Source organism: Somniosus microcephalus, chromosome 7 (genome assembly GCF_052327205.1).
Source record: "Somniosus microcephalus isolate GS21.2 chromosome 7, FLI_Smic_1.0, whole genome shotgun sequence".
Taxonomy (NCBI): domain Eukaryota; kingdom Metazoa; phylum Chordata; class Chondrichthyes; order Squaliformes; family Somniosidae; genus Somniosus; species Somniosus microcephalus.
In genome coordinates, this window is record NC_140993.1 from 69,697,708 (window position 1) to 69,720,607 (window position 22,900).

Here is a 22,900-nt window from a genome sequence, read left to right on the forward strand (position 1 = left end):
CTGGCCTCTTGCTCTACTGAAATCAAGACTCATCGCAACATCTCCTTATTCTTTCCTGGGACCTCAAAACTGTGGAGCTCCTTACCTCCTTCCTTCATCCATTCCTTTTACAATCCATGGGTTATTTTTTAAAGCATGGTGTCATCAAATCAATACTCGATTCATCTTGGCCACCCATGCAGAATACCTCTTCACAACATCTTTAAGAGGGGTTTGACCAAAAGGCCAGCCCGTCTTTTCCCTCTACAAGTGCTGACTGGTCTTGTGTATTTCCACAATTGTGTCAATTTGGCTCAGTGGTAGTGCAGTCTCCTTTGTTCCATATATCCCTCTAGGCTAACATTTCAGTGCAGTACTGAGGGAGTGCTGCATTGTTGGAACTGCTGTCTTTCGGATGAGACATTAACTGAAGCCCCATCTCTGTGTTCAGGTGGACATAAAAAAAAATCCCATGGAACTATTTGAAGAAAAGCAAGGGAGTTCTTCTTGTGTCCTGGCCAACCTACTTATCCCTCGACCAATAACAGCAGTAAACATAGATTAATTGGTCATTTATGTCATTGCTGTTTGTGGGAATTTGCTGAGCACAAATTGGATGCAGTGTTTGCCGAAATAGAAACACTGGGGTAGATTTTGACTTGAACGGCCGACCGGCAGAGCGCACTGGTCAGCCACACGTTCCACTGGCAAAGTGGCCCCACCTGATTTTGAGGCTCTGGTGTTGTTTACATTCGCCAGGTGAGCTGCAGGGTGCCAAACAGGCATCCCAATGCAGCTCGCCAGATTCAGCAAAGGAAAACGGACTGGAGCTGTCGCCATGGAGGTAAATGGTGGGGGTGGCGTTGCGATCGCTGAGGATGGGTGCCTAGGGGCTGCAGTGGCCCAGATTATTTTAGTGGGCCCTGGAGGAGCACTCTTGCTCCCTCAGAAATAATTCAAGACTTACCTTTGGTGGGCCTTATCTGTTGCATCGCCCATTGCACAGTTCCTATCTAAAATGACAACCAGGGTCCTAGTTACCTCATAGGACCCCAGTTTATATATTAAAAGGGGCCTGTGTTATATACTGTATCCCAAAAATGTTATTTTATTAAAGAAATCTAGTTAATTTGCATTTGAATGAATAAACATTACAGTATCTGCTTCCACCGTCTCCCCAGGCAGTCTGTTCCATAGATTGGCCACTCACTCACTGAAATAATGGCCCGGATTTTATGGTAGGAATAACGGTGAGGCTATCAGCGTTCACCGTTATTAAATCGGACAGTAACTTCCAGCGTTTGCACATGTGCAGTTAAACATGGAAATCAGGAAGTTGCTGTCCGATTTGCCCTGCTCCTCCATAAGCTTCGCTACACCGATACCTCGCGGAGAGATTCGGCATTCAAACACATGAAGGATGTTAAGTTGCGGTGCTAACCCACTAGATACCTATTAAACACACCAGAAAAGGTTAGGGCTTGTCCGTTCAAGCGTATGTGAATTTTTAATGGCATGATAAATCTTAATTACTACTAAACAACCTCTCTGGCACTTAAAATTTACTTTTACAAGTGTGGAGTCTCATTCCTTCAGATTTTAATTATTGTTGGAGATTATTTTTTAAAAATTTCAATTTTTTTTTTACTTTTTCCTTTTGTCTCTTTTATCTCTCTCTCTTAACCTCATCTTTCTTTCCCTCTCTTTATTTTGCTTTCTGTACATGATTTTTACATTGAATTAAATATTGCAACTTACACTTCCTGGTTTATGCTGCATGTCTCAGTAAGGATTTTTCAATCTTGTTGGTTGAAGAGACACGCTGTTTGATTGCCCTGTTCACAGAGGTCCACGGTCCACACCCCCAATAGAGGGCACGTGCTGAAATGACTCTAATTAATGTAAATTGCTGCACAAAAGCCCCCTAAAAGTTTGCATCGCTGACCGCAAAACCCCGGCCAATGGCCCAGAATTTGCTGGAGCAGGGCCCTGTTAGCTAGACTTATTCCTGCATCCTTCAGCTCTAAATAGTTTTGCCCACCCACAAAGTTGCTGGAAGTGCGAGGGCAACAGGGCATTTGGAACCTTGGTGAACGAGATAAACAGTGTATCTCCTTAACCAATAAGATTAAAAGATTGAGAAATAAACAAAAGGACTGAGAAGGAGGCTGAATTGGAACAAGTGAATTCAACGTCAAATGAGGTACAGAAAGAGAAATAAAGAAAGTGAAAGATTGGATTAAGAGAGATAAAAAGGAGACAGAACGGAAAAGTAAGAAAAAAGATTAAAATTTGATGTTTTTAAAATCTCCAACACCAATTCACTACCTAAAGGAATGAGATTCCAGACTTTTAATTGTTCACTTTCATGGGCAAGAGAGGTTGATTGGCAGTCATCAACAATTATCATGTTGTTAAAGGGTACTTGCTATTAATTACTAGATTTATCTTTCTGTGGTGAGTTTAATGGGCAATTAATGTGCAAATACAGCAACTTCAAGGGTGAGATGCCCTTTTCGCAAAGCTAACAGCGTAGCAGCGCAAATCAGCCAGCAACTTGTGGCAATTCCCAATTCACGAGGTATCTCTTCCTTGCTGCAAGTTGGTGGCCCATTTGCGCATTAATAATGGCGAGTGTCGTTCAGACGCTGTTATTTTTTCAGCAAGTTCTGGGCCATTGTTTTTGCAGATAAGTTTTGAATTTACCCCTCTTTAAGCGCAGATGGAAAGGTGCCAGGTTCGACCCCTGGTTTGTGCTGAGTTAGCTGAACTCTTCTGTTACTATAATGTTTTGAGCCTACAGAACCCAACGTGCGTTTCAGTCTCTTGATTCTTCAGCAGCGATCCACAGACTGGCTTAATGCTGAGATCGTGGAAATGTAGTAGAGCAGGTGCTGGGAATTGGGTACAGTAGCGTAGTGCTTATGTTACTGGTTTGAGATTTTTTACATTTATTTCCCACCTGATCCAAACCCACCTGTTTTTGGTGATTAAAATTCCCCACAAGCATTCTACTACTGAGCCAAGGCTGACACTGCCATACCCAAATGTCTATTTCATATCGTAATCCTTCTATGTAGGAAACATAGGAACAGGGGTAGGTCATTCAGTTAAATCATGGATGATCTGTATCTTAACTCCATCTACCTGCCTTGGATCTGTAATCCTTAATACCCTTGCCTAACAAAAATCTATTCATCTCAGTTTCGAAATTTTCAATTGACCTAGTCTCAACAGCTTTTTGAGAGAGGGAGTCCCAGATTTCCACTACCTTTGTGTGAAGAAGTGCTTTCTGACCTCACCCATGAACAGCCTAGCTCTAATTTTAAGTTTATCCCCCTTGTTCTGGACTCCCCCACCAGTGGAAATAGTTTCTCTCTATCTACCCTTTGATCATCTTAAATACCTCAATTAGATCACCCCTTAATCTTCTTTATTCAAGGGAATACAAACCTAGTCTATGCAACCTGTCCTCATAATTTAACCCTTTTAGCCTTGATATCATTCTAATGAATCTGCGCTGCACCCTCTCCAAGGCCAATGTATCCTTTCTGAGGTGCTGCGCCCGGAACTGAACACAGTACTTCAGATGGGGTCTAACCAGAGCTCTGAACAGCTGTAGCATAACTTCCACCCCTTTGTATTCCAGCCATCTTGAGATAAAGGCCAATATTCCATTAGTTTTTCTAATTAATTTTGTACCTGTCCACTAGCTTTTACATAGAAACACAGAAGATAGGAGCAGGAGTAGGCCATTCGGCCCCTCGAGCCTGCTCCGCCATTCAATGAGATCATGGTTGATCATTCAAATTCAGTACCCTGTCCCTGCCTTCTCCCCATATCCCTTGATCCCTGTAGCCTCAAGAAATATATCCAACTCTTTCTTGAATATATTTAATGAACTGGCCTCCACCGCCCTCTGTGGTAGAGAATTCCACAGGTTCACCACTCTCTGGGTGAAGAAATTCCTCCTCATTTCAGTCCTAAATGGCTTACCCCTTATCCCTAGACTATGACCCCTGGTCCTGGACTCCCCGACCATCGGGAACATCCTTCCTGCATCTAGTCTGTCCAGGCCTGACAGAATTTTATAGGTTTCGATGAGATCCCCTCTCAATCTTCTAAACTCCAGCGAGTATAAGCCCAATCGACACAATCTCTCCTCATACGTCATTCCTGCCATCCCAGGTATCAGCCTGGTGAATCTTCGCTGCACTCCTTCCATGGCAAGAACGTCCTTCCTCAGATAAGGCGACCAAAACTGCACACAATAGTGATTTATGTACTTGGACCCCTAAATCTCTCTGCTCTTCCACAGTTCAAAGTATCACAAAGTATTTACAGCACAGAAACAGGCCATTCGGCACATCAGGTCCATGCCGGTTTTTATGCTCCACATGAGCCTCCTCTTACCCCACTTCATATAACCCTATCAACATATCCTTCTATTCCTTTTTCCCTCATGTGGTTATCTAGCTTCCCCTTGAAAGCATCTATGCTATTTGCCTCAACTACTCCTGTGGTAGTGAAGTCCACATTCTAACCACTCTGGAACACCACTTCCTACCATTTGCCAATCTGAGTAACTACCTTTAACCTTTACTCTGTTTTCTGTTTTGTAGCCAGCTTGCTATCCATTCTGCTACTTGTCCCCTGACTCCATATGTCCTGACCGTAGTCATGAGTCTACTATGCGGTACCTTATCAAAGGCTTTTTGGAAATCCAAATCTATTACATTACCCTTATCTACCTTTTCTGTTACTTCTTCAAAGAATTCAATAAGGTTGGTCAAGCATGACCTTCCCTTTTGGAATCCGTGCTGACTATTTATTATATTTTCAGTTTCTAGATGTTATATCTTTGAGTAAGGGTTCCATTATCTTTCCTACCACCAACATTAAGCTAATTGCTCTATAGTTCCCTGGACTTGTTCTATCTCCCTTTTTATATATAGGAATCATATTAGCTGAGGCCCCAGTACAGATCCCTGGGGGACTCTACTAGTCACATCCTGCCAATTTGAGTGCATACCCATTATCCCTACTCTCTGTCTCCTACCTTCTAAATAATTTCCTATCCAAGCCAATAGGTTGCCTCTAATTCCATGCGCTCTCATTTCTGTTCCTAGCTTCTCGCCATTTTGAAAATTCACAGAGAGAGAATCCCCACAGTGCAGATAGAGGCCATTTCGGCCCATCGAGCCTGCACTGACACATATCCCACCCTATCCCCGTAACCCCACGTATTTTAATCCCCTAACACTAAGGGTCAATTTATCATAGCCACATCAACCTAACCCGCACATCTTTGGACTGTGGGAGGAAACCGGAGCACCCGGAGGAAACCCACGCAGACACAGGGAGAATGTGCAAACTCCACACAGACAGTCGCCCGAGGCCGGATTTGAACCCGGGTCCCTGGCGCTGTGAGGCAACAGTGCTAACCACTATGCCCCCCCCCCCCCCCAAAATTCTCTGATCTATCTTTCTTTGGTCCAAAGTGGTCACTCCATCCCTAATAACAGATTCTAGTAATTTCCCCATAACTGATGTTAGACTAATGGGCCTATTATTTCCTAGTTTATCTCTTCTACCCTTCTTAATAATGGTGTGATATTGGCAGTTTTCCAATACAAAGGGTCAACTCCTGAATCGAGCGAGCTTTGGAAGATCATGAATAATGCATCAACAATTTCCTCACCTACTTCTTTTAATACTCTGGGGTGGAAATCATCGGACCCTGGAGATTTATCTATCTTTAGTCTCAGTAGTTTCTCCATTACCATTTTTAAAAAACTTATATTGAATCTAGTGAGTTCCTCCCCATGATTTATTTTATTTTTCCTCATATCTCTGGTACTTTATCCTCATCTTCTACTGTGAAGACCGATACATTTGTGTGAAGAATTAGCAATAAATTGGCCTTTTAGCGATTTGAATCAGTGTCCCTTCATCTTACTGTCAGTTTAAGTAGTCTTCTGTGCTATTTAATATCCCATGTCCGCCATCTCCTTCAGTCTCTCCTCAGTCTGTCATTTTTTTTAAATCTAGGATAAAATCTTCTTGCACCTCTATTCTGTGAACGGCAAGCACCTGGCCTCCGTGACGATGGATGAGCAGGTGTCCGCAATGTGCATCGTTGAAGAGTTCGTGGTGCTGGGCACTGAGCAGTGCTCACTGTATGTCCGTGACCTTCAGAGGTAAGGTGCTCCAGGCTTCCACTTCATTATGTGTGGCACAAAGGAGAGATCTGCTTCTCACTGAACTTCGGGGAGGGTGAAATCTTGGAGAAATATAATTTTTTTTTTTTTTTTTTTTAAATACGTTTATTGGCGCGCCATGGCTCAGTGTGTAAAGGCACCATGAGGTGTGGTACTGAGCCATACAGATGAAGGTGGTCCCAGGTTCGATTCCCAGTCAGTGCTGAGTTCCAGCTAAGCTGGGTGTTGGCCAAACGAGTTAAACTGAGAATGCTGATGGGACAGTGTAGCGGGGTTTTTACTCTGTTGCTCTGGGAGTGTCTGATGGGACAGTGTACAAGAAGCTTTACTTTAAGTGACCTGTACTGTACCAGAACTGGGAGTGTTTGATGGAACAGTATAGAGGGGGTTTTGCTCTGTATCTAACCCACGGGGTACCTGCCCTGGGAGTGTGTGATGGGGCAGTGTAGAGGGAGCTTTACTCTGTATCTAATCTATTCCAAATTTGGCCCAATTATTTCACTCCATTGTCAGCCTGATGAGTATCCTGAATATTTTTTTCACAAGGACTGACATTCCGTACTCTGGTGGCAGGCGACTCTCACTTTTTCACAGATCTCATGAACTGTCACGTGACTTTCCAGCTCCGCTTTTGGTCTGTGTATGGCATAAAAGGGAATCCAAAAGTCTATAATTGGTATACAAATAGTAAACAGTAAGGAGGGGTGGAGCCAATTCGGGACCAAAAAGGAAAAGTAAATGAGAGAAACACCACACTGGTACCGAAATCGGGGCAGGAAAGATATATTAGTCTTTGAGTAGCGCAGATTCGCCTGAATAACACGGGCATAAAGGGTTAAATTGTGAGGCCGGGTCGCGTATACGTGGCTTGTATTCCCTGGTTTGGAAAGTTGAGGGGTGAGTCAATCAAGGTGTTTAAAGCGATAAAGGGATTTGATAGGGTAGATACAGAGAAACTAATTCCTCTGGTGGGGGAATTCAGAACAAGAGGGCACAATCTTTAAATTAGAGCTCGGCCATTTAGAAAATCAGGAAACTCATTTTCACACAAAGGGTAGTGGAAATCTGTGATTCTCTCCCTCAAAAGGCTGTGGTTGCTGGGTCAATTGAAACTTTCAAATTGAGTTTGATAGATTTCTGTTGGGTAAGGGTATCAAGGGATATGGACCAAAGGTGGGTAAATGGAATAAAAACAGAAAATGCTGGAAATACTCAGCAGGTCAGGCAGCATCTGTGAAGAGAGAAACCGAGTTAACGGCCGCGATTTTGCCGGCGCTCAGAGGGTGGGTTTGGAGGCGGATCCAGAGTTAAAATCAAAATGATTGACAGCAGGTTGCGAACCCGCCACCATCCCGCCTCCACGCAACTTTACAAAGTGTCAGGTCTGCGACTTCCAATCAGACCCGACACCAAGCGGTGGGAGAGCCATTTAAGGCAGTTAACAGCTTGTTAACTACCTGGATAATCCTATTTTGAGAGGCTTTTTCCATTTTGCAACATTTTCAGCGTGTTCCACGTCGTTTGACAAACACGCCAGCTGATTGTGTCGGGTACAGCAACAATCTGAATAGTTGAGAGCTGCAATTGCAGCATAAAAGCTGACCTGCAACATGAGTTCACTTTCAGATGCCAGAACTTTCTGTTTTGAGGATTTAGAACACATTTTCCAGGTGTATTGAGGTTGTGAGTGTTTATTCTGAGATCCATATGCACTGTGACCTCCTTGGAATACCCTCTTCCCACATTGACTGAGCGCTTATAACATCTCTTCCTCAACTAGCATATATACTAGCGGGATGGGAACCATTTATACCCTCTCATCCTGGTCCTCAGAATCGGAGGAAGAGCAGCCGCGGCAGCAACAGAACCAGGCACAACAGCAGCAGCAACAACAGGAGCGCCAACCTTCTCCTCAGCCACCTGATGCTGCACAGGGCAGTGGGCGTCAGTGCAGAAATGCACCGCGCTGCAGGAGATACCCCCAACACAGGGTTTACAGGCAGAGGATGAGCTTCCTCAACATGAGTGAGCAGCAGTGCCAAAGGAGGCTGAGATTTTCGCAAGAGGTAGTCGCTGACATTTGCACAATGTTGCACCAACACCTGGAGCCCAGAGGAGCAGGTGGACACTCCTTACCACTGGCTGTCAAAGTCACCACCGCACTCAACTTCTTTGCTTCAGGGTCCTTTCAGGGATCAGCAGCAGACATCAGCGGCATTTCCCAGTCAGCCGCACACAATTGCATCACACAGGTTACCAATTCCCTGTTTGCCAAGTCACACAATTACATTCACTTCTCAACGGATGAAGCAAGTGTTACCGCACGTGCGGTTGGCTTTGCAATTATGGCAGGCTTCCCAAGGGTGCAGGGCATTGTAGACTGCACACATGTGGCCATTAGGGCACCCCATCACAACCCAGCTGTATTTGTGATCTGCACGGGCTTCCACTCCCTTAACGTCCAGCTGGTGTGTAACCACAGGAAGAACATTATGCATGTTTGCGCCAAGTTCCCTGGCAGCTGCCATGACTCATTCATCTTGCGGCAGTCCACTGTGCCTCAGCTGTTCAATCCGCCAACCCAACTTTCTGGATGGCTCCTTGGAGATAAGGGCTATCCCCTGAAGACGTGGCTAATGACACCAATGAGGAGGCCATCAAACGAAGCTGAGGAGTGCTACAATGTGAGCCACATTTCCACCAGAAGCATCATAGAGCAAACCAGAGGCTTGCTCAAAATGCGATTCAGGTGCCTGGACAGATCTGGTGGAGCCCTACAGTACACACCAGTCAGGGTGTCCAGAATCATTGTGGTCTGCTGTGCCCTGCACAACATCGCACAGCAGTGTGGCTTACCGCTGCCTGAGAAACAAGTGGCACAGCGCACAGCCTCCTCCTCAGAGGAGGAGCTGAGTGAGACAGCAGATGAGGAAGTCCTTGCGGAGGCGGCTGTGCCAGTGCCACCAGTATGCGAGCACATTGCTGGCCATGAGGCAAGGGATACACTAATCCATGCCAGATTTGCGTAACTTTATGTAGCAAACACATGTGGCTGGCACATGGATATGAGTGTTTGCACGACCTTCTTAACACACCATGCACAATCTGTACAATAAACTGTGGGTTCCCATCACTCTCCCCACCATCACTGCAGATGAAAGGCGCCCTGACCCCTCACTGTGCAACTTCCATTTCTGAGCACACATCGGCCAACTCTTTGAATCTTTGATATCGCATTTCTTTAATACCATTGAAATAACGATGACTAACGTAACTTTGTACTTTATCAAAACACCCAAGTGACTACCCTTGTGACTATTTGTGTGTTAACTTTCTCTTACTCATGCTTCTATGTGGTGCTTCCCCTGTGGCTTTAGCAGATGTAGAAGCAGCTTGCTCACTTCTCTGCTGCGCCTGCTTAGATGCCTTTGGCGGGCGTCCACTGGGTTTGGGAGCCTGGGAGGGCTCCACAAAAGTCTGCTCCTCCTGCAGCTGTGCAGGGGCTGAGACAGCCATTTCAGTTGAGTGAGGAATCTGGGGCTCTGACCAAGGGCTCCACAGTGGCATGGGAGTGTAAGCGCTTGGAGAGGAGTCCACACTTCCTTGTTGTCGACCACCAACATTCCTCTCATGGGTCACCCGCACTTCACTAATAGCAAGTAGCTGGAGAGCACCTTTCTGCACTGCACATCAGTGGGGCCATGAGGACCCATTTCTGTGCTGACATTCCTCATAACAAGGACATCCATGAATTTCTGGTTTCTCTCAATAGATGCCCATCTATCCTCCATAGATGACCATCTATTTAGAAGTGTTACCATGTTCTGCTGTGTCTGGCGATTTATATCCTCCATGGAGGTTGCCATCCTTTCCGTGGTGGCACCTACATTCGCCATTGCGTGCACCACGGCATTGCTCATGTTTCACATGGAATCTTCCATTCTCTGCACATTTGCAGTTACCGTGGTTGCAAACCCTGTCAGAACCTTCTGCACTTGTTCTTGAAGCTCCATGCAGGTGCAGCATCACTTAAGAAGGCAAATGGTATGTTGGCCTTCATAGCGAGAGGATTCGAGTACAGGAGCAAGGATGTCTTGCTGCAGTTGTACAGGGCCTTGGTGAGACCACACCTTGAGTATTGTGTGCAGTTTTGGTCACCTTATCTGAGGAAGGATGTTCTTGCCATGGAGGGAGTGCAGCGAAGAATCACCAGACTAATACCTGGGATGACAGGAATGACGTATGAAGAGAGATTGGGTCGATTAGGTTTATATTCGCTAGAGTTTAGAAGAATGAGAGGGGATCTCATTGAAACTTATAAAATTCTAACAGGACTAGACAGACTAGATGCAGGAAGGATGTTCCCGATGGCGGGGCAGTCCAGAACCAGGGGTCACAGTCTAAGGATAAGGGGTAGGCCATTTAGGACAGAGATGAGGAGGAATTTCTTCACCCAGAGAGTGGTGAACCTGTGGAATTCTCTACCACAGAAGGCAGTTGAGGCCAATTCATTAAATATATTCAAGAAAGAGTTGGATATATTTCTTAAGGCTAAAGGGATCAAGGGATATGGGGAGAAAGCGGGGACAGGGTACTGAATTTGAATGATCAGCCATGATCTCATTAAATGGCGGAGCAGGCTCGAGGGGCCGAATCTCCTGCTCCTATCTTCTATGTTTCTGTTTCCAGCACTGCTCTCTTTCTGGATGGCCCCAGAGGCACAGCGTTCACATGCAGCTGAGCAGAGCTAGAAGCGTTCAGCACCCTGCGACGAGGACGCTCCTCTGCTGTCCCTGTCTCCACCATCTGCTAATGCTCACTTGTGAGCTGTGATACACCAGGTGACAACACTACTCTATCTCGCAAAGGGCCCACCGAGGTGTGCGTCTCTGCGCTGGTGCTGGGTGCGCTCATTTCTGCTGACGCTGCTCCCTCAGAGGCTGCAGCTTCATCTGAGGAGTCGTCCGGCTCTTCCTCCTGGACAGTGGGGAGGGAGGCTCTCGATGGTCCTGTGGGGAGTAAAGGCATGAGTTAGACATGTGATATTTAGGTAGCAGACCCATCCCATTGTGCAGATGATCAGAACTCAATCTGTATGAACATCAGATGCCATATCAGTCACTCATGAAATCTAAATGAGAGGGTTGCAAATCTATTCTGTCACCAGCTTGCTCTACTGCGCCCACCTCTCCGTCCCCCACTTCCAGCTCCTCTGCACCTCCGACGATCTCGATAGCAGCCTCCTCAGCATTAGTTAAATGCGCCATGGAAGGTGGGCCTTCTCCTGTGCTCCCCCTCTCCCTCTTATTGTGGGTTCTCTTTTCCTGCAATGAGGGAACAAGTGGAGTTTGAGTGAAAGTGTTGGAGTGAGTGTAGAGAATCCAGAGCATAGATGCTTAGAGGGAGACAAAGATGGAGCGAGGTGCCAATACCAAGGGCCCTCCCTGTGCGTTGTTAGTTGTTATTATAAAAGTGAGAGTGAGTGTGAGGGGTGCATAGTAGAATAGTGAAGTGATTCTGTACATAGAGAGAGGGAGGTGGTTAAGGGTGCAAGGGATGTAAGGGTAAAGTGGGATGTGCAGGAGGTTGACAATGCAGAGTGCTAGTGATGAGAAGAGACGGGAAGCAGATTGAAGGTAAGTGTGAAGGTAAGGTAAGTGTCACTTGCTGAGCGTAGCAGATCATTGAACCTTTTCCTGCACTGCACCCAGGTGCGTGCACACAAAGACCTGGCGCTAACCTCCTCAGCAATTTGCAGACAGGCTGCCTTTGTGTGCTGAGGAGGCTTCCTCTGTCCATTGGAGGGGAACAGAACCTCCTTGCGCCCTCTTACTCCCTCCACAAGAGCATGGAGGGAGTCATCATCAGAGCGGGGAGAAGCCTTTGTTCTTGGAGCAGTCATCTCGCAGTCATGAGTCCCTTAAATGCAGCTGAATCAAAGACGTCAGCAGAGGCGAGCAGCAGACCCGAACCCACTGATTGGGCCGGGTAACACACATGGCAGGCTTAATAAGCCCATTAAAATTAAAATCGTTATCTCGGTGCAGCTGAAACCGGCAGCGGGACCAGAACCTGCCAAACAACGAACCCAACGCGAACCCGCCTCTGCTGGGAAAAGCCAGCCCAACGTTTCAGGTCAATGACCCGCCATCAGAACAAAGGTCATCGACCTGAAACGTTAACTCTGTTTCTCTCTCCACAGATGCTGCCTGATGTGCTAAGTATTTCCAGCATTTTCTGTTTTTATTTCAGATTTCCAGCATCCTCAGTATATTGCTTTTGTATAGGTGGGTAAATGGAGTTGAGGTACAGATCAGCCATGATGTAATTGAATGATGAAACAGGCTTGAGGGGCTGAATTGCCTACTCCTGTTCCTAAGTGCTGTGATACATGATATAGAAACAAGTTGACCTTTGTTGTGTACTGACCTGTTAATTCATTGCTTTTTTTTTTCAGTTTGAAGAATGTAATGCAGCCACTGGCCATGAAGGTTCCCATTCACTGTGTCTCCGTTACCAAAGATAACAGCCATATTCTAGTAGGATTGAATGATGGGAAACTGATTGTGGTGGCATCAGGAAAACCCTCCGAGGTAAACCCCATAGTGAAGAAGGCACAGGAAGCTGGGTGGGATAACAGTAATTACACAACCACTTGCATTTGTATAGCGCTTTTTATGTAAGAAAACATCTCACGGTCCTTTATCGAAGTGTAAAAATTAACATCGAGCCAAAGAAGAAATTAGATGGGTGATTGAAAGCTTGGTCAAAGAAATAGGTTTTAAGGAGGGTCTTAAAAGAAGAGAGGTGGAAACATCTCAACTTCATATGTGTCAATTTGGATCAGTCGGTCGAACTAAGGCCATGGGTTCAAGACCCACTCCAGAGACTTGAGCACATCACTTAGGCTAACTCGCAGGTGCAATGGGAACGCTGCAATGTCAGAGGTACCATTCCATCAGATGAGATATTTGCATGTTGTAGAAAGTTTGAAGAGCGGCAAATTATTCCAGCCAATGTTTTTCCAGCCACCAACACCACCGAACCAGAATAACAGGCCGTTTATCTCATTTTCTGTTCATGGGACCTTTCTGTGTACAAATTGGCTGCTGTGTTTGGCTAATGGTGACTATATCTCAAAAAGTAATGCATTGACTGAAAAGCACTTTGGGACGTCCAAAGGACATGGAAGGCCCTATATAAATGCAAGCTCTTCCTTTTGTGCATTGGGTGGTTACAGGGAACTGGATGGTCTAGTTAGTCAAAATGTTGTTCATTTACATCTTCGGGACCTGGGTTTGAATGCAGCTCAGATTAATGGAATGGAAGTGTCCCATCTCTGACCCCTTCCATTTTCCACACCAGCCATGCCTCCCAGCATAGTACACATACTGGCGCTGCTCTCCCCTAAAATATAGTGAATGCTGTGTCAATTAAAATTTTCAAGACTTAAATCAATAGATGTTTTTGTTAGGTAATCATATCAAGGGATCTGGAGTAAAAGCAGTTAAATCATGAAAGGGAAATCATGTTTAACAAACTTGCTGGAGTTCTTTGAGGAGGTAACGAGCAAGGTGGACAAAGGTGAACCAGTGGATGTGGTGTATTTAGATTTCCAGAAGGCATTCGATAAGGTGCCACATAAAAGATTACTGCATAAGATAAGAGCTCACGGAATTAGGGGTAATATATTAGCATGGATAGAGAATTGGCTAACTAACCGAAAGCAGAGTCGGGATAAATGGGTCATTTTCCGGTTGGCAAACGGTAACTAGTGGGGTGCCACAGGGATCGGTGCTGGGGCCTCAACTATTTACAATCTACATTAATGACTTGGATGAAGGGACCGAGTGTAATGTAGCCAAGTTTGCGGATGATATAAAGATGGGTGGGAAAGCAAGTTGTGCAGAGGACTCAAAGAATCTGCAAAGGGATATAGACAGGCTAAGTGAGTGGGCAAACATTTGCAGATGGAGTATAATGTGGGAAAGTACGAGGTTATACACTTTGGCAGGAAAAATAAAAAAGCAAATTATTATTTAAATGGAGAGAGATTACAAAATGCTACAGTTCAGAGGGACCAGGGGATCCTTGTGCATGAAACACAAAAAGTTAGCATGCAGGTACAGCAAGTAATCAAAAAGGCAAATGGAATGTTGGCCTTTATTTCAAAGGGGTTGGAGTATAAAAGCAGGGAAGTCCTGCTACAACTGTACGGGGTATTGGTGAGACCACACCTTGAGTACTGCGTACAGTTTTGGTCTCCTTATTTAAGGAAGGATATACTTGAATTGGAGGCAATTCAGAGACGATTCACTAGGTTAATTCCAGAGATGAGGGGATTGACTTATGAGGAAAGGTTGAGCAGGCTGGGCCTATACTCATTGGAATTTAGAAGAATGAGAGGTGATCTTATTGAAACATATAAGCTACTGAGGGGGCTCGACAAGGTAGATGCAGAGAGGATGTTTCCCCTCGTGGGGAAATCTAGAACTCGGGCATAGTTTCAGAATAAAGGGTCGCCCTTTTAGAACTGAGATGAGGAGGAATTTCTTCTCTGAGGGTTGTAAATCTGTGGAATTTTCAGCCCCAGAGAGCTGTGGAGGCTGGGTCATTGAATACATTTAAGGTAGAGATTTTTGCAAGCTAAGGGAGTGAAGGGTTATGGGGAGCGGGCGGGGAAGTGGCTTTGAGCCCAAGATCAGCCATGATCTTATTGAATGGTGGAGCAGGCTCGAGGGATCAAGTGGCCTATTCCTGCTCCTATTTTTTTATGTTCTTAAATGGAATTGAGGTACAGATTAGCCAGGATCTAATTAAATGGCGGAACAGGCCTGAGGGACTGAATGGCCTATTCCTATTCTTAAGTTCCAGTTAGTGTTTGGTTTCATGATATAGATTCAAACCCATTAGAATCTAGATTGAGGTTTTTCTCTTGTAGATGGGGTTAAGATGATGATTTCTCAATCTGGGGTTGTATTCAAGTTCAGGTCCAGAGTTAAAAGCACAGTGTCCCAATCAACTACGTTACCCCGCTCTCCACAAGCCCTTTGAAAAACGCTCCCAAATACACCCAATGGAAGTTTAGTACCTTCTAGGGATGAGAAAGCCCAGGTTTAAACGGTCTTTGCTGAGTTAGGTGCTCTCTGCCAAGGCAGTAGTGCTCTTTCAGTGACCTTAACACCATGACTTCAAGAGAGGAAAAATTCAGCCAGGACTCCTGCTGATCCACTGACCCTGCTGAAAAGTGAAGATCACATTTGGCAACAATACAATCAGGCTCGGCTACCGTGCCCTCCACAGTCCAACAACCTGATGGCGCTCAACATCTAGGGTCACACATCAAGAACTGTCACATGGGCAAGGTACCGGAAGGGTGCTATGTTCACGGACTCACAGCTCAACAACGGTCAGCTCCGTCAGGAGAGGCGGGGATATAGACGGTCAGTAGCAGCACCTTTATTTTAATCCGTGCGTTTGTTTCAGATGCGGTCAGGCCAATTCAGCAGGCGGCTGTGGGGTTCCACCAGGCGCATTTCTCAAGTGTCGTCCGGAGAAACGGAGTACAACAAGACTGACACGAACACAAAGTAGAACTCGCCCATGACGGGCCGCATTCCACCGAGAATCCACCCACTGTTACAATCTGCAAAAAAAAAATCTTTTCTATTTATTTAAAAAGAAAAAAAATGAAAACTCAGCAAAGCTGGCAGCACGAAAAAACGGAATGCTGTGCTTCTTCGTCCACGTGTGATGAGCTGCTTTCACCAACCAAAGCGCCTGCTCCGATCCAAAGGATTTAAAGGGTTGAATGTTTACAAGGAAAGTGGAAAAAGGATCAGATGCCTTAATAATGCGAGAATCTTTCAAATCTTTTTGTAGAGAATTGTCGATCTTTGACAACAATCTAGTGTGAACTACTGAATCATGTAGAATGATGTGATTGTTATGAGGGTGTGAAGAGGTTACTGAGTTGGAGGGGATTTTTTGTGGTGGCAGGACACATTTTTTTAACAATTGGTCTGAATCTTCGTCTTTTCTATTTTTTTGTCATGGTTACACATTGGGAAAATTATAACACTGTAACAGCTGGTAAAGAAGTCACCTACTAACAGCTGGTGTATATGTCATCCATTTTCCTACTTTAAATCTCCCATATGTGCAGATTTACTGTATCTGTTGATGCTGAGTAGAATGTGACTTACTGTGAGATCAGGGACTCTGAAACCAGGAGCCCACTCGGGTTTCCCTCTCCAATTTATACAACTGAGTATTGGATTGAAAGGTTTTGCTGCAGAGGGAGCCAGTGCAATGATAATGCTGTTCTTGCCCCTCGCTGCAGCTCGCTCTTTTAGTAAATATACGGGCTGGTGCCACACTTCCAGCAAGGAGCACCACTCCTAGCAAGCACATGACAGGAAGCTGTGGGCTGTGATTTTCCCTGTTTATTTTGAAATTGCGCTGTGCGCCCGTGATCTACAATTGTGCACCGTTCACTCCTGGAAGGGCCGAAATTATCTCCATTATCCTCTGTCAATTAAATTTTCACAAAGCACGATATCCAGAGATGGATCAACGTTACTGCAACAGTGCCTTCCCCAATCTTGTCATCTGGGAGGCAATTCTTCTTTCCCATCTGGTCTCCAACTTCTCTCTCTTGCAACTTTTCCTGTATCTTTCCCTATTTTAAAGATGACCGCTCCTTTCCTTTGACCCTTCAAAGCTCTAAACGCACTCGTCTCCCTTACATTCTTAACATGTTTAAATCGAGGCTTAAGACACTGACTCCACTCTTAACCCAATTTTTTTCCTCCAAGACTACAGAACTGTGAAAGTCCTGACTTGCCATTCCTACCGCAATCTACATACTTTTAAAACAAAAGCTTGCAATCACCTAATTACTATTTCTTGATTTACTTATCTTCCTTTCCACTATTCTCAATCAATAAAGCAGTACAAGCCTTAGGCCTTCATTTTCACTTCTCAATAATAGAGAATTAAGTTGACTCCTTGAACCCAACAAAATTTGGATATGGCTGCCTGACTGGTTTCAGAATCTAGATTGAATGTTTGGGGATGATGCAAGTCACCCGAGACTAAAGACGCATCTGCAATTGGGGTGTGACAGTTTGTCTTAGTCCTCTTAGGCGGTAGGGGAAGAGGGGGCAGAGTCAGCCAGGGTTCCCTCTCATGATCACTATACAGTCACTTTAGGGTGGGATTGAGCTTGTCTGTCAAGGCCTTGTGGTTAAACAACATCCTGACACTTACTGACTGGGCTCAGATGTAACGAATGGGCATTTGGGTGAAATTACAGTGTCATGAGCCCCTGGCATGAATCCGCATCTTCAGGAAAGAAATGGAAAGGTAGAAGAAACTGGATGTTAGAAGATCAGAGGATGAATGATAACCACTTCATTTGGTTATAGGCCATTTTAATATATTTTACTTTTGCACATTGACTTGGTTGTAAACTTGGAATGTTGCTGAAATAGAAGTGGGGAATCGTTTATCAGTCATCGATCTGGATGAGGTTCTCTTCATTTCTCACAGGATTGAGCTGTTAATATGACGCATTTTCATTCCCTGCCCCCCACCTCGACTCGCATGGTTCAATAAACCTTATCTTCTTAATAATTGAGGGCTCAACTGCAGTTCCTGATTATTCGTTTGTGGCTGGGGGGAATACCCAGTTGGGAAACTCCCTGGTTTCTTCATGTCAGTTTCCTTTAGCAAAACTTCTCTTTAAAATTCATCGAAAATGTTTCATTTGTTTTTATTCAATGGATGTTTAGGGCCTGATATGACATTGGTTTTAAAGTGTACTTTAAGGATAATGGATCTTTTAAAATAATTTTGATAGAAAGACCCAACCACTTCAATTTCGAACAATCAGATTTGTGGGGAAATGGTTATAAGTCCGCACACTATTCAGTTCCAAGGCTTCTTCTGCTGCAACTCCTAAACCTGGGATCTTCCACACCTAGAAGAACAAGGGTAGCATGTGCATGGGAACATCATCACCTCCCAAGTTCCCCTCCAAATCACATACCATTCTGACTTGGACATATATTACCGTTCCTTCATCGCCACTGCACTTAAATCCTGGAACTCCCTACCTAACACCATTGTGGAGCACATTAACCACATGGACTGCATCGGTTCAAGAAGGAGGCCCACCAACACCTCAGCAACTAGGGATTGGCAATAAATGCCAGCCTTGCCAACGACAAGTTTACAACCAAGTCAATGTGTAAAAGTAAAATATATTAAAATGGCCTATAACCAAATGAAGTGGTTATTATTCATTCTCTGATCTTCTAACATCTAGTTTCTTCTACCTTTCCATTTCCTTCCTGAAGATGCGGATTCATGCCAGGGGCTCGACTCTGTAATTCTTTTAAAACAGGTTGCGTATACGACGTGGCCTTGGGAGAGGCTTGTGGCCTTGGCCCAGCAAGGAGCAACAGCAGGCAGGGTATTGTGATTTGACGTGGGGGATACAGACTAGTCTCGCTGTTTGACCAAAGAAGACTTAACTGTGAATATATCATGTAAAAGTTATTCCAGTAAGGCTCCCCCTTTTGAGGCCTCAAGTGCGCAACGTGAGTCTGAGCCGCACAGACTAGGAAGGTCACAGTTTCAATCCTTGATCCGGGCCAAGTAGGCGGATCTCAGTTTGGGCAGTGGTGAAGGCACCAAAATTGGCCTCAACAACCTTGGGCTAAGGGGGGGATAAGTGGGTAAATCACAGAGGATTCCTCCTCTATCCCGTGACTCCAGTTGGAATCACGCATGTGAGAACATTGATGGGGATGAATTGGGCTTGGCTTCTATGATCATCGGATGAAATATTGGAGGACTGCTGACACATTCAGTGTGAGTCGTTGCTTCTGGTTAGGAGAAAAGCCCTGCCTGGATTTTTAGGTATAAAATTTCCACATTAGTGAATCTACCAACAGCACTGGCGCCCAAGTCTTGTGGTCTTGAAATTAAGCCTGCACTCATTACAGGTGGCTACTAGGGCCACTTAACAAAAGGCCCTGACCAATTTAGCAGAGGCCTGAACTCCTGTAGAGATCAGGCGCGGGCCACTGCCCTACTAAATTGGTTATCGCCATGCCCGTTGGACCCATAAAACAGGCACAACAATATTACATTTGGACCCCAGTGTCTCAAATACACGTGGTGATCTGAGGTTATTATTGGGCCAAACAGTACAAGAGAGATGAACTAATATCAGTAGAATACAGCCAAATATCCGTGGGCTGCTCATCCCAACAAAGTTCACGGGGTCAGAGGGAGATCCTTTATTTACGTGCCCCCCACCCCCCTGATGAATGTCTGCACCACTCAGTTTTCAGTGCATCCACCTGTCTGAGGGAACTGAAAATCCCAAGCGAAGTCGGCTTTTGAGAGGGCGCCTCAAAGAAAGTTTCAGCTGCCCATTGACTCTTTCCCCGCCCCTTTGTAAAGAGGCCAAAATAATTGCTAAAATGTAAAAAATATTTGGAGATGTGGTTATAAGCTGTGTCCCAGGCCTGAAACCACCATTCTCAAGTATGGTACACAACCAGCCCTCTGTTTCCCAGGTGAGGGTTGTGGGAATTCCTGGCATTGGGAATCCCTGTTCCTAGTTCCTCTCCCTTCTTTGTGTAGAGGCTCCACCACCAACAAAGGCTGCAGGCCCTGGCGTCTCCTGGTCCCGACCTAATTTGTGGCCCTTCCTCCACACTCCTGGCAGAGTTTTAATGGGAATGCACCCAATAGGCCTGTGGACTTTTGGGCCTACAGTTGGGAAAGCAGTGTGCTGGCTGGGAGCAGTCACTGGGCCCAACAATCCAAATTTGAGTGCACTTTTGGGCTCAGTCACTTCTCCTATTCTGACTGTCGTTCCAATAATGTTAATCCAGCTCTTTATCAACACCAGGTTCAGTAAAGGTGTGGAGATGCTGGTGTTGGACTGGGGTGGACAAATGTAAGAAGTCACACAACACCAGGTTATCGTCCAACAGTTTTATTTGAAATCACAAGCTTTCGGAGCGCTGCTCCTTCGTCAGGTGAAGTGGAGAGATGCATAAAGACACAGCTTATATAGTCAGAGAATAATGCAAGATGATTACAGGTAATCTTTCTAACTGCCATTTATCACACCTCGGCAGAGAGATAATCACAGCAATCAAAGGTGTGAATGGTGTCCAAACAGGTTAGTCAGGAAAACATTACATCAAAGAACAATGAGGTGGGGTCACAAGGGGTCAAATGTTGCAGATGCTGGGGTCTGTATGAAAAAGGTTCAGTAAAAGCTGAGCTAGGGAGAGGGGAACAGTTAGTCAGGTTTCCCGCACCTGATCATTATCCAGTCATTACTGCCAGAATGTGCACGTATGTGGTTGTTATCTTAAAATAAGGGGAAATCAATTTCAAACTTACTGCTGGCAGGATGAAAACTGTTTTTATTTGTATAAACCTTTAAAGTATATGTGGATTGAACTGCTTAGGCTTGTCTGAGACATGAGAGAAAAATAACATGATTGTCGGAAAAGGCTAGAAATTTGATATAAGATTTGTCGCTATCTATTTGAGCACTGTGATTTGTACAAAAAGAGAGTTGATTCTACATGGATCTGTGATTTGTGTAGCAGATTTTTTTTTTGGAGGAGTTTTGACAACCGAGAGTAGTTAAGCTTTCAACCTTGGTGTCCTGCACTATGGGCCTTAGCCCTTCATCTAGGCTCCTCAGCAATAAAAGTAGCGATGGTTGATTCAGAGAGTAAGACCCTTATAGACTTTGTGCTCAATCTCCTCCAATGGCTGAGCCATAGAGAACCCAGGTTTTGCTCCTCATTGGCAATGGGTTTGTTCATCTTAGCTGAGGTTAGCAGTTGGGGAAGCCACCACCATTGGCCTCAGTGCTCCTGGATTGGGAGTAGGGAGGGGAATCAGCCATGGTTACTACTCCTGATCACTAATAATTGACCATTGCTGCAAAGCGTCCTTGAGTATGTGAACACTGGGCTCTGATGTCCCTCAGAGGACTTGGTATCTAGTCTTGGACATGAGATAATGGTCGCCCTGAGCAAGGTACTCATAGGGCTGACATCAGTCATGGGACTATATACTAGCGAGAGGCAGGAGAACAGGATGGGGTGGGTGGGGGTGTGTAGAAATTGGTACAAAAATTGTTGGTTTCAAGATCGGGGGCGGGGAGGGTCTTTTATCTGAACAGCTGTGAACATCAGGGCATGCAGCTGCAGGTAATTTTTCTGTCAGCATTTTGTTTTGAAATGAGGTAAAGTCAAAAAGCGAATACAGACACTGCTTGGATTAGAAGTTTAACTTTTTTTTAAAAAAAAGAATGCCTGCCTTTGTGTTTATTCCACTGCCCAATCGCAGAGTAGATGTTTTAATGAGTACATTCCCATAGACATTGAGCATTTTGTTTGAATCTCAGTGAATCTATGTCCAGGTGAAAATTGTTTCTTTACTTTCTATTTGTCTCTGTGTGTGTGTGTGTGTGTGTGTGTGTGTGTGTGTGTGTGCGCGCGTGTGCGCGTGTGTATATATGCGGATTATATTAAAAGGGAAAAATGCCTTAAATGTAAAAATATCAGTGGCCTTTTATTGACCTGTGTTCGTTCTCTTACTGCTTGTGGTGTATGTGACTTGAACTTTTGCTTTGAAAAACACTGAAAATGGAAAGCCTAAAAAATGCCTCTGTTTCAATTGTCTCTGTACACATTAAGGAGTTACCTTGCTGAGTTTTAAGATCTCACACTTTTTTTGAGAAGATTTCTACAGTTGCCAAATCTCACTTTCATTTTCTTCCTCTGATTTCTCATTTTCTGGATTTATGTTCCTCTTTAATTCTCATTTATTATTATTACTATTCCGGTTCTTCCTGTCTCGCTTCCTTCTAGTCTATCATTAAAGCATGGGAAACAGGCAGAATAAAAATGCTACAACTTTCTTTTAAGCAGAGTCGGGTCTGAGAAAGTACAGTCTGGCTCTGCACTTCTGTATAAAGCACTACCTGGTCAGGCATATTGGGTATGGTAGTACACTAGTTATGTAACTGAACTGATAATCCAGCAAAACATCTGTTCCAATCCCATCGTGGCAATTTGAGAATTTGAATTCAGTTTTTAATAAAACAATCTGGAAATTAAAAGCTGGTATCAATAAAAGTGTCCATGAAGCTGTCAGATTGTCATAAAAACACGAGTTCACTTGTGTCCTTCAGAGAAGGAAATTTTGATGCATGATCAAACCCAATCTACTCCTGGGCAGACATGCCCTGCCCCATATTGTTTTTTTTTATTTGTTCATGGGATGTGGGCGTTGCTGGCAAGGCCAGAATTTATTGCCCATCCCTAATTGCCTGTGAGAAGGTGGTGGTGAGCTGCCTTCTTGAACCGCTGCAGTCCATGTGGTGAAGGTACTCCCACAGTGCTATTAGGGAGAGAGTTCCAGGATTTTGACCCAGCAACGATGAAGGAACGGCGATATACTTCGAATCAGGATGGTGTGTGGCTTGGAGGGCATTGTATTGGGCAAAATAAGGCAACCTGTGCCCACAGAACCATATCACAACTTACATAGCGCCTTTAATACTGAAAAACATCTCTAGACACTTCATAAAGATGTAAGGAAAAAACATATGGAGGCCGAATCAAGGAAGGAAATATCAGGCGGGGTGA

General features: G+C 44.8%; 1 protein-coding gene across 1 annotated transcript in view; it reads left to right on the forward strand.

The window, feature by feature from the left end:
* Positions 1 to 21,808, forward strand: part of nbeal2 (neurobeachin-like 2) — a 288,718-nt gene extending 266,910 nt beyond the window's left edge. The window contains exons 48-50 of the mRNA XM_085993937.1: positions 6,031 to 6,179; positions 12,658 to 12,793; positions 15,687 to 21,808. Of these exons, the coding sequence (XP_085850063.1) occupies positions 6,031 to 6,179; positions 12,658 to 12,793; positions 15,687 to 15,794 (393 nt within the window). The 3' untranslated portion in view covers positions 15,795 to 21,808. The remainder of the gene's footprint in view (positions 1 to 6,030; positions 6,180 to 12,657; positions 12,794 to 15,686) is intronic.
* The last annotated feature ends 1,092 nt before the right edge of the window (positions 21,809 to 22,900 follow it).